At 41.1% G+C, this 15,810-nt stretch overlaps 4 protein-coding genes across 6 annotated transcripts in view; all 4 read right to left on the reverse strand.

Moving 5' to 3' along the window:
- The window catches only part of LOC137602779 (protocadherin gamma-A2-like), a 208,616-nt gene that overhangs the window by 107,356 nt on the left and 85,450 nt on the right, over positions 1 to 15,810 (reverse strand). The gene's annotated exons all lie outside the window — the stretch shown is intronic.
- LOC137603137 (protocadherin gamma-A2-like) lies at positions 1,941 to 4,421 on the reverse strand. Its single transcript, XM_068326375.1, has one exon. It carries the CDS (start codon positions 4,341 to 4,343, stop codon positions 1,941 to 1,943), a length of 2,403 nt encoding a protein of 800 aa, XP_068182476.1. The 5' UTR covers positions 4,344 to 4,421.
- LOC137602867 (protocadherin gamma-A2-like) lies at positions 7,364 to 12,249 on the reverse strand. 2 transcript variants are annotated; one of them, XM_068325944.1, is made up of 3 exons: positions 11,699 to 12,249; positions 9,631 to 10,414; positions 7,364 to 7,784 (listed from the first exon to the last, which is right to left on the reverse strand). In XM_068325944.1, the coding sequence occupies exons 1-3, from the start codon at positions 12,013 to 12,015 to the stop codon at positions 7,746 to 7,748; spliced, it is 1,140 nt and encodes a 379-aa protein (XP_068182045.1). In that variant the 5' UTR covers positions 12,016 to 12,249; the 3' UTR covers positions 7,364 to 7,745. The 2 variants fall into 2 exon arrangements, with proteins under 2 accessions (XP_068182045.1, XP_068182044.1); XM_068325943.1 differs by having other exon boundaries at positions 9,631 to 12,249.
- Positions 13,233 to 15,696, reverse strand: LOC137603138 (protocadherin beta-4-like). The gene is made up of 4 exons (XM_068326376.1): positions 15,325 to 15,696; positions 15,258 to 15,261; positions 13,285 to 14,048; positions 13,233 to 13,238 (listed from the first exon to the last, which is right to left on the reverse strand). Exons 1-4 carry the CDS (start codon positions 15,694 to 15,696, stop codon positions 13,233 to 13,235), a joined length of 1,146 nt encoding a protein of 381 aa, XP_068182477.1.

Here is a 15,810-nt window from a genome sequence, read left to right on the forward strand (position 1 = left end):
ATAACTAACTTTATGTTACATTATTTTAAGTGACGTCATGTCAGTGGACGAGTATGGCAACCATCGAATGAATGATGATGACATTAAATGACCTCTATAGATATTAAATGTACTTCAGCTTTATTTCAATATTGTATAGCAGCAAAATTTAAACCAACCTGGTGAAACGTAAATGACGAAGAGACAACAAAAACCAGCTTTAGTACAACAGGATCAAAACGCTGCACTCGTCGAAATTGGGAAAAGATCTTAAGGACATCAGAAAAAAGAAACCAAAGCGTCTCAGACATTGAAATACTGCTGCAAAGGAGTCCTGAACTACAATGAAACTGAATATATTTGATCAGGGAAGTCCTGCATTTCAAACGTGGACAAATATTTGCGCTGTCCATAGTGCTGAAAAGCAGGTCCTAATTTCACGCTAGAACTCCCAAGGCAGTCATTTTGACTGCTTTAAAAATTTGAAAATGTCATAACTTGGTTTTAAGAAAATCTATGTACCAATAGGACCCTGACTTTTCCTAAATATGAATGTATTTTATTCTAACATTTTTTGATTATTAAAATTTTCAAAACACAAAAGAGATCAGAGCATTAGAACCCCCATAGGTAGTCATTTTGACTGCTCTGACATTATTTGTATGTAATTTGGATTATCATTAAAATATGTGAGAATAGATACGTTGAAGAGGTAAATACACATCAGTACACTAAATTAAAACTATAATGATTGAGTCATTTGTTAAATTAATTAAGACAACATAGATTCTCTGCAATTACACATCCAAATTCGAACTTTAAAATAAAAACAAATGTATCTGTGGAAAAAAATATCTAAATGTATCCTGCTTCAAAATAGGTTTGTGTCATCATTAGACCTTAATGTGATAGACCTAGAATTGTGGGACCACTGTTGTGTCGATATATTCTTAATTGATTTATCTTCGTCTATTTATCGTTAACAGTTAAAGAAACGTAGTAAGTGTAGGCAGCAGAATGTGGAACCTTTCTCACGGGAGCAGTTGCGCCCCGGGTTGTCTAAGGTGGGACCCTCCTCCCACACCTCATTGCTGCTGCATTTCATCTTTATTTTACAAGTCAGTAGTTGGTAAAAGGTAACAATTTAAACTCGGTAAGAGTTAATGTTAGAAAGAACGTGTGACAGTGTTCGAGTGTTTCTGTTAACTTTGTGAATTGTGTAAATGCCACCAAGACAGAAGGTACACAAAACGCATAGCAGGTGTTTTGGTTTTGCTGTACCCTCACTTTGGTCTTGCAGACAGAACGCTAGTGTTGCTACAGAGTGAGATTCAAGGTCCCACTCGTAATTGATTTTCCTGGAAATGGAAAAACAAAGCAAAGGTGTAGGAACAATAAAGCAAAAGATAATTGTGTCAAATGTCATAAGGTAGATGGAGCTGCACAAGGAAGGGGCAAGTTACCTGTGTTGAATGAGTGTTTGTGAGCCATAAGGAAAACATCTAGGCATTGTAACAGCAGTGTCTCCAGCTGGCTGGCAGCTGTCACAGCATTATTAAATGTTCATAATAATTCACAATTTTAATTGTTAAGATCTAATCACAACACCAACCTATTTTGAAGCAGGATACACTTTTTATTTTATTTTATTATTTTACAGTTCAAATTTGGATTTTGTAATTGCAGAGACGTTATGTTGTGTCAATAAAATAAATAAAAAATGCAATCATCACAGTTTTAATATAATGTCCTAATTTGTTGTTACCTATTCCATCTATTTAGTCTTGGACATTTTAATGACAATCCAAATTATATACATATAATGTCCGAACGGTCAAAATGACTGACTATGGTAGTTCTAGTAGTTGCAGAATCCTGGTGCACTGAGTGTTACGGAAGGAGTGTGAACATATTTTCTTAATATTTTCAAATCTGGTGCACATGTTGATAAAATCACTGTTTTAAGCTGAGAGCCTCACCTCTAGAGGAGAGTCTGGTTCATCCAGGATGCTCTTCTCACTCTGTATCCGCTGCATCGTCCCTGTAGAACTGGGATCCATTATCAACACGTTCTGACCAGCAGCTCTGCCGAACTTACAGTCACTCTTTCTGGAGTCAGTCGTCCTGCACACCTCGTAATTGTACACGTGTGGGAGAGTCCCTGTCCCCACAGTGTCTGAGTAACGTGGTGGATAATATGGAATGACAGGGAGACTGGAGTGATACAGGATGCGAGACTGTCTCCACCTGTAGATTTTCACCGAGATAATCACCACCAAAGACGTGATGAAGAGGAAGGAAACTACAGCCAAAGCCAACACCAAGTAAAAAGTCAGGTTGTCATTGTACTCCTTGTCGTGTGGAAAGTCAGTGAACTCCGACAGCACTTCAGGGAAGCTGTCCGCCACCACCACGTTAACAATGACTGTAGCTGAACGAGAGGGCTGTCCGTTGTCCTCCACTATAACAGTCAGTCTTTGTTTCACAGCATCTTTATCAGACACTTGGCGGATGCTTCTGATTTCTCCATTCTGTGAGCCCACTTCAAACAGCGCCCTGTCTGTGGCTTTCTGCAGTTTATAGGAGAGCCAGGCATTCTGTCCAGAGTCCACATCAACAGCCACCACTTTGGTCACCAGATAGCCCACATCTGCTGAACGAGGCACCATTTCAGCCACCAGAGAGCCTCCAGTCTGGACTGGGTACAGAACCTGAGGAGGGTTGTCGTTCTGGTCCTGGATCACTATTTTCACACTCACGTTACTACTGAGAGGAGGGGAGCCTCCATCCTGCGCTCTGACACGGAAGTGGAAATCTCTGATCTGCTCGTAGTCAAAAGAGCGCACTGCATGGATGACTCCACTGTCAGCACTGACGGACACATATGAGGAGACTGGCACTCCGTTAACAGAGGAGTCCTCCAGGATGTAAGAAACATGGGCATTCTGGTTCCAGTCAGCGTCTCTAGCTTTCACCGTGAATACAGAGAGACCTGGTGTGTTGTTTTCTACAATGTAGGCCTCATATGAGCTCCTCTCAAAGACAGGCGCGTTATCATTGACGTCAGAGATCTGCAAGGTGAGAGTGACGCTGCTGGAGAGGGAGGGTACTCCCTCATCAGAACAGCTCACGGTGATGTTATACTCAGAGGATCTCTCTCTGTCTAAATCACTGTCTGTTACTAAACTGTAGAAATTGTCTGCAGATGCTTTTAGAGTGAAAGGAATATTTTCGTTGACAAAGCATTTAACATTTCCATTTTCACCTGAGTCCCTGTCCTCAATATTTATCATTGTAACCACTGTATTGAGTTTTGCGTCTTCTGATATCACATTTGATTTCGACATGATGTTAATCTCGGGGTCGTTATCATTAACATCCGTCACATCAACAATTAATTTACACGAATCTGTTAGTCCTCCGTCATCACTTGCACGTATATTAATTTCATGGTGTCTAGAGTCCTCAAAATCAACATTTCCACTCAAAATAATTTTTCCATTTTCCTCATTTATTTGGAAAATTTTCTGCACATCATCTATTGTATTTGTGATTGAATACGTAATTCTACCATTTGAACCATGATCTGCATCTGAGGCTTTAACAGTGGAAACAACGGTACCTTTAGGTGAATTCTCAGTAACTGTAGCTTTGTATATGGGCTGTGTGAAAACGGGAGCATTATCATTAACATCTAAAACTGTGATGACGATCAGCATTGTTCCTGACATCTGCGGCTCTCCTCCATCTACAGCCGTCAACACGAGAGATATCTGCTCCTCCTTCTCTCTGTCTAAAGGTTTCTGCAGCACCATCTCCACTACTTTATTCCCGTCAGCTTTATTTTGTAGTTTTAATGCAAAATTATCGGTAGGTTTTAATTCGTACCTTTGAAGATCGTTATTTCCTACATCGAGATCCACAGCCTTTTCGAGAACAAATTTTGACCCGACAGTCGCTGACTCACTGATCTTAAATTTGATTTCCCTTTCTTGAAATGTTGGTGCGTTATCATTGACGTCAGTGATCTGGACGGTAACAGAGTAAAATTCCATCGGATTCTCCAAAATGATCTGAAAGTGTAAAGCACACGGCGTCGTCCGTCTACAGAGCGCCTCTCTGTCGATTCTCTCCTTCACAAGGAGGACTCCTCTTTCTCTGTTCAGCTCCATGTATTCGTCGTTGTCTCGGGAATAAATACGAGCTTTCCCAGACGACAGGCGTTTGGGTTGTAAACCTAAATCATGCGCAATATTTCCGACTAAAGATCCTTTAGTCATTTCCTCTGGAATCGTGTAGCTGATTTGTCCGTGAACGGAGCCGATGAAGAGGAGAGAGATAAAGAGCAGTACTTGCCTCGTCATTGTTCGCTCCAAATGATCTCCGTGCGAGTCAGAGAATTAATATCCAACAAAAATATCAATATTTCCAGTACAAGAGCTTATTTTGTCGCCTGTATGATCCAAATTCGGGAAATCAAGTATGAATATCCAATATTTCTCATCAAATATTCTCCACTGTTCGTGTGTCCGTGCTTTTCCTTCGTGGTCTTTCTTTATTATGTCGATCTTACTAGGAGGTGCAGCAACAACAATACAGTCAACCGAAGACACTCTGGTCAACAGCGGCCCTAAGAGTTCATATTAGACAACTGCAGGAAACCAACATGAATTAAATCTGTGTTCAGAACACTGTCATCAGTTCTGAATTCAGTTATTTTGATCTGAAACACAGCAGGAAATTAAATTCGTCCTGAATGGTGTATACGTTATGTTAAGTTCTATTGCTGCATGAAGTTATGTTAAGCACGGGATTATATGTTCAGGATGTGTTAATGTGAAACCTCATATATCGCAAGACATTTATAAAAACGTTTTTACTCACAAGGAATGACTCTCTACACGTTTACAACTGCATTAAATCATCTTGTAAATCTAATGTAAACTTAATCTGTGTTAGTTTAGAGAGGGGTCATTCAGGTATTAGTGGGATGATTTGTTTTGATGAGGAAAACTAACTTCATGTTACATGATTTGTGTGACGTCAGGTCAGTGGACGAGTATGGCATCCATTGAACGAATGATGATGACATTAAATGATCTCTATAGATATTAAATGTACTTCAGCTTGATTTCAATATTGTATAGCAGCAAAATTTAAACCAACCTGGTGAAACGTAAATGACGAAGAGACAACAAAAACCAGCTTTAGTACAACAGGATCAAAACGCTGCACTCGTCGAAATTGGGAAAAAATCTTAAGGACATCATAAAAAAGAAACCAAAGCGTCTCAGACATTGAAATACTGCTACAAAGGAGTCCTGAACTACAATGAAACTGAATATATTTGATCAGGGAAGTCCTGCATTTCAAACATGGACGAAGATTTTTCTTGCGCTGTCCATAGTGCTGAAAAGCAGGTCCTAATTTCACACTAGAACTCCCAAGGCAGTCATTTTGACTGCTTTTAAAATTTTAAATGTCATAACTTGGTTTAAAGAAAACCTATGTACCAATAGGACCCTGACTTTTCCTAAATATGAATATATCTTATTCTAACATTTTTTGATTATTAAAATTTCAAAACACAAAAGAGATCTGAGTATTACTACCTAGACCCACCAAAGGTAGTCATTTTGACTGCACTGACATTATTTGTATATAATTTGGATTACCACTAAAATATCTGAGAAAAATACGTGGAATAGGTAAAAGAACACACTAGGACACTAAATTAAAACTGCAATAATTGAGCGTTTTGTTTATTTAATTAAGACAACATAGATTCTCTGCAATTCCACATCCAAATTCGAACTTTGAAATAAAAACAAATGTATCCTAGAAAAAAAAAATCGAAATGTATCCTGCTTCAAAATAGGTTTGTTTCATCATTAGACCTTAATGTGGTACACCCAAAATTGTGCAACCACTGTTGTGTCGATTTATTTTTAATTGATTTATCTTCATCTATTTACAGGGCTTTGAACCGGTTCATGGAACGTAAACGAAAACCTGAAACTTTTGGTACTTCGGCAGGAACGAAAACGAAACGACAACTTTATATTTTTTAATGTTCCGGAACAGAATCGGAACAGAAAAAAATAATTGTAAACCGGTTAATACCGGGGGTTTTTCGTTCTTGAAAAAAATATTTGACCTCATGTGTCACTTCCTGTCATTCACTGGACGCGGGATGAGAGCGGAGAGAAGTAGCGGCTATCAGCAGCAGTAAAGAAAAGGGAAGTCTCCCAGTCACTATTTAATCATAACAGGTAAACACTGCAGTATGTCAATCTTAAAAATGTATGATTTAGACATTAACTAATTGGCTGCAGTCATTGTCAGAGCAGTGTGTTCCCGTTCTGCCAGCGCTTTATAGCAATACTGAGTTATGGGAGAAGAACAATGAAGATCTGTTGTTCAGCAATAAATGACATGGTGGAAGTTATTCTTGTCTTATTCCATGTAGTGTCTAAGTAGGAGGCATAAGCCTTAACTACAGTGATACAACTGTCATAAAGCAGTGGTGTAGTGCTGTGTTTACTGTAGGGTAGGGCCTTATCTATAATTATAGTCTATAGTATATAAACTAATTGCTTTAGAAGCCAATTTAAAAGTCCCTAAGTTACCGTGTTTTGCGCAACATTCGGCTCATTGCATGTAACCAGGTGGTAAAACTGTATTTAAAGATACTCGGGGAATAAAAACCACTGTAATTAATATATACTTAGTTGTAATAGTCCTGCAGTAAGAATTAACTTTGGACAGCAGGGGGCAGAGTGACGGTCTCTGAAAAACGCGCGCTTTCTGGGAAAATACCGGAAGTAAACAGTATTGCGCCAGTTTTTCACGGAGTTAAGTCACCTGTGCCGACCGTGAGACGATTTCCGGACATTAAGATACCAAGTTTAGGATTTCTGATGCTGGTGGATCACATTAACATGTGTGCTACCGGAGCTCAGTGTGTTTAAGCTCGCCAGAGGTGCCACTGTTTTATTTTTGTTACATTTTTTTTGGTATGTATTTTGTTTTGGAAAATTGACAATTTATTCAACAACACCTTAAATTTCATTTATAATTATTTCCAATATTATATCTTGATTTGGGGAACACAATAAAGACCCACAAAAAATTGCATTTGAAGTCTGTGTGTTACTTATCCCGGCTTCAGTATAAAGAGGCGCAGTCTAAATAACGGAGTTTATTTCTGTACTTTTACACACGGCGCACATTATTGTTTGGTGCATGCTTGTTAACGAAAGCAAAAAGGTGACTGTGGCTGAACTGTAGAACTGTTGTACTACGTATTTAAATTTCAAAAAATACACCGACATTATTTTTTAAATATGTTTTTATTTCTTTATTTTTTGATAAATCTGTGCTAAATCCTTCTAAGTCCTCATCTCCGGTCTGCATTGAACATCTCGGTAGTTTCTCCACCGCTGACCGTCTGGTTCCCGGGTGTCTGTCCGGTAATGATTCCGGCTTTAGCGAAACATCGGACAAAAGTCGAGGCAGACACGTTAGTCCAGGATCCACAACCCACCACATATTGAGGGGGTGTAACTCCTCGGCACTGCCTCCAGTCCTGGTGAACGTGTGTTCACGTCTCTCATCCATCGCTCCACGACACGCAGCTTGACTTTAAGGCTCTGTTCACACCGATGTCCAGCGGGTGGAGTTCTTTCGTTAATCCTCCGGGATGAAGACGAGGTGGTGTGCCGGACGGACCCTCCCGTCATGTTTACGTAGTGACGTAATACGTCCTATGTCGGTGGAAAACGGTCGATCTGACGGATCGCTGACTAAAGTCACACAAAAACATTTTTACAGATTTTGGAACTCAGTGTACACATAAGAGGCTTACTGTTAAAAGGTGCAGCGTTGATTTTTGAGAAATTTTAAGGATTTCAAGCGCGTCTTATGGTGCGCAAAATACGGCACCTACACATTTATATTAAAAGGAACGTTATTAACCGGTTCAGGAACATCAGTTTATGGGTGGAACGCAAAACCGGAAACGTTATAATTCCGTTTCTGTTCGGAACGAACCGACTGGCAAAAAACTTTGGTTCAAAGCCCTGTCCATTTATCGTTAACATTTAAAGAAATGTAGTAAGTGTAGGCAGCGGAATATGGAACCTGTCTCACGGGAGCAGGTTCGCCCCGGGTTGTCTAAGGTGGGACGCTCCTCTCACACCTCAGACGTAACCTGAACGACACAGTGAGCGGTTCATGTTTTCATTGCTGCTGCATTTCATCTACGTTTCACAAATTTGTACTTTGTTAATGAGGAACCATACTCTGAGACCCATAACGATAACAATGAAAACGATTAAATATTATGAACATTCAGTAATTCTGTGACGGCTGCCAGCCAGCTGGAGACTACACTGTTACGATGCCAGGATGATTTGCTTATGGCTCCCAATCATTCACAATTAACACAGGTAACCTGTACCTTCCTTGTGCATCTCCCTCTACCTTATGACATGTGACACAATTATCCTGTGCTTTATTTTTCTTACACGTTATTCAGTTGGTACTACCTCCTCCTCAATCTTCTGGAGCTCTTGCGCCACCATTTTCCTTTCATGTTTTCTGAGCAAAGCTCCTTTGCGAGTCGCTTTATGAGGTTCCTCTGTGACATGATTTTATTGGTGCATTTCTTGACAGGATCGCAGCATGGTCAAGAGTATCATGAAACACCACCAGTATTAAGAAACTGTCAATATTATGAAACACCACCAATGGCCTACATCATGTAGCAGCTTACACTGAATATTTCCTCACCATTGATCAAGCACATCTACTCCAAACTTGGTTCTGTTGTGGTACTGTACGTAACACTGTCCAGTTTAGCCTCGTGGCCACTTGTGATGTGGACAGCTGTGTAGATTGTGATTAGAATGGAGACGTTTTTCCTTGGTTATGATAGACTTAGGGTTACACTGCTACATTTCAGTACCTCCTTAGTTTGCAAGGCCCTTTCTTCCTCTACAGATAGAGGAAGCACTTTGTCTACTCTTATTTATTGGGCCAACCAGGCTGCTTTTCTGACCCTTTAGTGCTTTGGTAAGTTCAAGGGAAGTAAAGAAGTTATCAGTGGTGATATGTTTCCCCTAAACACAGGTTACCTGTGTTGAATGAGTGTTTCTGAGCCATAAGGAAAACATCTAGGCATTGTAACAGCAGTGTCTCCAGCTGGCTGGCAGCTGTCACAGCATTATTGAATGCTAATAATAGCTAATAATTTTCATTGTTAAGATCTAATCACAACACCAACCTATTTTGAAGCAGGATACACTTTTTTGTATTTTACAGTTCAAATTTGGATGTGTATTTGCAGAGAAGTTATGTTGTGTCAATAAAATAAATAAAAATGCAATCATCACAGTTTATATAAATTGTCCTGATGTTTTTTTTTTACCTATTCCATCTATTTAGTCTTGGACATTTTAATGACAATCCAAATTATACACAGTACATATAATGTCCGAACGGTCAAAATGACAGACTATGGTAGTTCTAATAGTTGCAGAATCCTGGTACACCGAGTGTTACGGGAGGAGTGTGAACACATTTTCATAATAGTTTCAAATCTGATGCACATGTTGAAAAAAATTCACTGTTTTAAGCTGAGAGCCTCACCTCTAGAGGAGAGTCTGGTTCATCCAGGATGCTCTTCTCACTCTGTATCCGCTGCATTGTCCCTGTAGAACTGGGATCCATTATCAACACGTTCTGACCAGCAGCTCTGCCGAACTTACAGTCACTCTTCCTGGAGTCAGTCGTCCTGCACACCTCGTAATTGTACACGTGTGGGAGAGTCCCTGTCCCCACAGTGTCTGAGTAACGTGGTGGATAATATGGAATGACAGGGAGACTGGAGTGATACAGGATGCGAGACTGTCTCCACCTGTAGATTTTCACCGAGATAATCACCACCAAAGACGTGATGAAGAGGAAGGAAACTACAGCCAAAGCCAACACCAAGTAAAAAGTCAGGTTGTCATTGTACTCCTTGTCGTGTGGAAAGTCAGTGAACTCCGACAGCACTTCAGGGAAGCTGTCCGCCACCACCACGTTAACAATGACTGTAGCTGAACGAGAGGGCTGTCCGTTGTCCTCCACTATAACAGTCAGTCTTTGTTTCACAGCATCTTTATCAGACACTTGGCGGATGCTTCTGATTTCACCATTCTGTGAGCCCACTTCAAACAGCGCCCTGTCTGTGGCTTTCTGCAGTTTATAGGAGAGCCAGGCATTCTGTCCAGAGTCCACATCAACAGCCACCACTTTGGTCACCAGATAGCCCACATCTGCTGAACGAGGCACCATTTCAGCCACCAGAGAGCCTCCAGTCTGGACTGGGTACAGAACCTGAGGAGGGTTGTCGTTCTGGTCCTGGATCACTATTTTCACACTCACGTTACTACTGAGAGGAGGGGAGCCTCCATCCTGCGCTCTGACGCGGAAGTGGAAATCTCTGATCTGCTCGTAGTCAAAAGAGCGCACTGCATGGATGACTCCACTGTCAGCACTGACGGACACATATGAGGAGACTGGCACTCCGTTAACAGAGGAGTCCTCCAGGATGTAAGAAACACGGGCATTCTGGTTCCAGTCAGCGTCTCTAGCTTTCACCGTGAATACAGAGAGACCTGGTGTGTTGTTTTCTACAATGTAGGCCTCATATGAGCTCCTCTCAAAGACAGGCGCGTTATCATTGACGTCAGAGATCTGCAAGGTGAGAGTGACGCTGCTGGAGAGGGAGGGTACTCCCTCATCAGAACAGCTCACGGTGATGTTATACCGTGACGCAATTTCTCTGTCAAATTGTCCTTCAGTCACTAGAGTTAAAATGTTTTTTGATGTTGAAGTGGTTGTAAAATGAACATTATCATTTAAAATGCAGTGGACTTTGCCATTTTCACCTGAATCGGGATCCTGAACATTCATCATCGTCAGAACCGTTCCTGCTTTGACATCCTCAGATATAGCTGATAAAGTTGACATAATATTAATCGATGGTGGGTTGTCGTTTGTGTCCAATACCTCTATTAAAACTTTACACACGTCGGAGTTACCACCTTCATCTGAGGCTTGAACATCTATCTCGTAATGCTGAAATTTCTCATAATCAACGTTTTCCTTTAACGTCACTACACCACTGTCCTTATCCACATGAAACAGGTCATGCGCGTCCTCTGGGACATTGGAGATTGAATATTGGATACGACCGTGCGCCCCGTCATCCGCATCAGATGCGCTCACCGTCGTCAGAACGGTTCCTTTTGCAGCATTTTCCCGTACATTTGTTTTATACTCTGTCCGCGTACAAACAGGTGCATTATCGTTTGCGTCCAATACTGTTATAATAATCTGTATGGTCCCAGAGAGCTGTGGGTCGCCCCCGTCCGTAGCAGTTAATACTAAAGACAAACGATCTTTTGTTTCTCGGTCAAGATGCTGTTTTAAAATCATCTCAACGTTTCTGCTACTACCAATTCTATATGGGCTCAATGTAAACGCGTCATTTGTGCTGAGAGAATAGCCACGGAGACCATTAACCCCGACGTCGTGATCAAATGCCTTTTCTAAAATAAATTTAGAGCCAATATGAATCGTTTCACTAATTTCGAATTTCATTTCATTGTTTTTAAATGCTGGAGAGTTGTCGTTTATGTCTGTGATTTCGACACTTACGCTGTAAAACTGCATAGGTTTCTCCAATATTATTTGAAAATGAAGCGCACAGGGCGTCGTCTGTCCGCAGAGCGACTCCCTGTCTATCCGCTCTTTAATTATAAGAATACCCCGTTCTGTGTTTAGCTCGATTAATTCTGTTCCTTCTCCGGTATATATGCGAGCTTTCCCTGATTTCAGCCTTGTCACATCCAAACCTAAATCTTGCGCTATATTACCAACCAGGGATCCTCTCGCCATTTCCTCCGGGATGGAGTAGCTGACCTGCCCCAGAGCTGAGCTGAGACACACACACGACATGAACAACAGGACTACTTGCCATGCCATTGTTCTGCTCGTCTATCTTCCGTACACACACGCACACAGATAAAAAATCCAATATCCAGAAAATACTATTTCAGATAAGCTGTCATTCGTTAAAAAATAAAAAAAATTCCAAGATCCAATAATGTTAATGATTCAGATAGTGCCTCTGTGCTCTGTCGTCTGCTTCTTTTAATTCTTTTCTCCTCTTCCTCTGAAGCATTTAGGGCTCGTCGAGGAGGTACAACGGCAATAAGCCGTGGCATCTCAGCAGACTGGTCAACAGCGTCCCTAAGTGTTGGATGTGTTGAAATACACTTTGCATTTATTTATTTTTTACAGGAAATAAATCATTCTGTGGTAAATTCACAGTCACGTATAATATTCTATGATTATGTCATTTATTCAATCAGAATTAGACATAACTTTTTGGACATGGGTAAAATATAAGATTTGTGCTCAGGCTTTGTGGGCCAGCATTACGAACACAGACAAGGCAGTGAACGGATCATATTACAGTGTGGAACCCCCTTACAGGTCACTCGCTATCCATGGTGCTGACTGCCACATACTGAGACTTAAGTGGTAAAACATGGATATGACTGTATAGTTCAGGATATCTGGAGTTATCAGTAACATTATCATTCCATCCCACATTTTCTGTAACTGCTTTTCCTTTGCAGGTCTCATCGCTGCCTAATTCACCTATGATAGGCAAGAGGTGGATACAGGTTTTTGAGTCATTACAGAGCTGACACATGGTCTGGAGAACATGTAATAAATATGATGTTGTTTTCAGACCGACCAGGACTCACCATTTTACACTTCTTATTTGCAGTGATGAAAGTGCTACGCTATCGTCATTGTGACAATATTACAGTATAAAAAGGAGGAACTGAGAAGACATCTCACTTTAAAAATAGCTGGGGGTATATCAAATAGTATTGTTTCAGACATTGGCATTAGTTGATCATGTTTAAATATCTTAATTTGTTGTGTGCAAGGAGTACATGCCCCTTGGCATGGCGTTTTTAAGACAACAATGTCTTAAATGAATATCAATTACATTTTATGAAGACTTCAGCCACTCTGAAACGTTAATTAAGCAAAATCTGATGAAGTTTTGGCACGAAAATTTTGTCAAAAATGAATTACATTTTTTATAGTTTGGTTAATGGACAGTAGGTCAAAATCAAAGAGCAAATTCAAGAGACAAAGACATACACTTTTTAACTAAGAACTTAGAGCTATAAAGAACAGAAACCACAAATTTTATGAAAAGAAAAAGCTAACCTCTAGAGGAGAGTCTGGTTCATCCAGGATGCTCTTCTCACTCTGTATCCGCTGCATCGTCCCTGTAGAACTGGGATCCATTATCAACACGTTCTGACCAGCAGCTCTGCCGAACTTACAGTCACTCTTTCTGGAGTCAGTCGTCCTGCACACCTCGTAATTGTACACGTGTGGGAGAGTCCCTGTCCCCACAGTGTCTGAGTAACGTGGTGGATAATATGGAATGACAGGGAGACTGGAGTGATACAGGATGCGAGACTGTCTCCACCTGTAGATTTTCACCGAGATAATCACCACCAAAGACGTGATGAAGAGGAAGGAAACTACAGCCAAAGCCAACACCAAGTAAAAAGTCAGGTTGTCATTGTACTCCTTGTCGTGTGGAAAGTCAGTGAACTCCGACAGCACTTCAGGGAAGCTGTCCGCCACCACCACGTTAACAATGACTGTAGCTGAACGAGAGGGCTGTCCGTTGTCCTCCACTATAACAGTCAGTCTTTGTTTCACAGCATCTTTATCAGACACTTGGCGGATGCTTCTGATTTCTCCATTCTGTGAGCCCACTTCAAACAGCGCCCTGTCTGTGGCTTTCTGCAGTTTATAGGAGAGCCAGGCATTCTGTCCAGAGTCCACATCAACAGCCACCACTTTGGTCACCAGATAGCCCACATCTGCTGAACGAGGCACCATTTCAGCCACCAGAGAGCCTCCAGTCTGGACTGGGTACAGAACCTGAGGAGGGTTGTCGTTCTGGTCCTGGATCACTATTTTCACACTCACGTTACTACTGAGAGGAGGGGAGCCTCCATCCTGCGCTCTGACACTGAAAACTATCTGTTTGATCTGTTCAAAATCAAATGAGTTTACTGCATGTACAACTCCAGTTTCACTATTTATGGACACATAAGAAGAAATTGGGCTTCCACTGAATTGCGCATCCTCCAGAAAATAGGATATTCGAGCATTTTGATTCCAGTCAGAATCTGTTGCGCTCACGGTAAATATTGACACACCGGGCACATTATTTTCAGTTATCCATGCAGTGTAATTTGGTTTCGTGAAGAGTGGAGCATTATCATTTACATCAGAGATTCTCATGTTTAAATTTATTTTCGTAGAAAGTGGGGGCGACCCTGAGTCGGTTGCAGTTATAGTTATGTTACAGTCTGCTGTTGTTTCACGATCAAACATCACATCTGAAATTAAGCTGTAATAATTAGTCAAAGAAGACTGGATTTTAAAGGGAAGGTGAGAATCTACTGAGCATTTTATATGTCCGTTCCTATCCGAGTCTGCGTCTTTAACATTAAATACAACTATGGTCGTGCCTGGAAGAGCATCCTCTGAAACCAGACTGGAGAAGGACATTATGTTAATGACCGGAAGATTATCATTTATGTCAATGACGTCGATGACAACTTGGGCGGCGTTACTTAAGCCACCCTGATCTTTGGCGATCACTCTTATTTCATATTTTTTGTCTTTTTCAAAATCAATATTTTTGGAAACAGATATTTTGCCAGTTAAAGCGTCAATCATAAATTGTTCGCTGGATTTTCCCTTTATATCTGAAAACGTATATGTAACCAAACCATTGGATCCGCTGTCGGCATCTGAGGCGTTCACAGTGGTTATATAGGTGCCTAAAGGAACATTTTCTGTCACAGTAGCAGTGTACAGTGATTGATTAAATACAGGAGGATTATCATTGACGTCAAGAACAGTGATTTCTATATTTACTGTACCAGATCGTTGTGGAGTCCCTCCGTCTACCGCAATCAGCTTTAACGAGAGGAGTGGATTCAACTCTCTGTCTAACGCTTTCTGTAAAATCATTACAGCAGCGTTGGAGTGCTGCTTCAAAACGAAATTCTCATTTGAAGACAAAACATATTTCTGTAAAGCGTGAATCCCCGCATCGGGGTCATACGCGCTTTCCAAATCGAAATGCGACCCTATTGTTGCAGATTCACTAATCTCGAGTTTAATCACCTTATTTTTGAAAGTCGGTGCATGGTCGTTCACATCTAATATTTCTACGATCACTCTGTGCAATTCAATTGGGTTTTCTAAAATAATTTCGAAGCTGAAGCTGCAGGGTGTCACCTCCCCACAGAGCTCCTCTCGGTCTATTTTCTCGTTCACCACTAGAGTCCCTTTGTCTGTTTCTAGCTCCGCGTAATTATTGTTTTCTCCGGTAACAATACGAGCCCGACCAGACCGGAGCCTACGCAGATTCAGACCCAAATCTTGTGCCACATTACCGATCAGAGAACCCTTCTTCATCTCCTCTGGGATCGAATAACGGATCTGTCCGTTGATGGTGGGAAGCAGGAAGACAAAGACGAACAGTTGCCGAGTAAGCGTCCAAAAAAACAGCCATTTCGCGCATCGATGCTGGCGTATCCCCATGTCGAAAACAATCCTCAATAAATTGAAAAATATATTCCACCGCCTCACACCTAGATGCAGCTTTAATTCAGGGCGATTTCCTTTTTGGGACAGCAGATTTCTCAATTAAAGTAT

This window comes from Antennarius striatus, chromosome 10 (assembly GCF_040054535.1).
Source record: "Antennarius striatus isolate MH-2024 chromosome 10, ASM4005453v1, whole genome shotgun sequence".
In the NCBI taxonomy this organism is placed as follows: Eukaryota; Metazoa; Chordata; class Actinopteri; order Lophiiformes; family Antennariidae; genus Antennarius; species Antennarius striatus.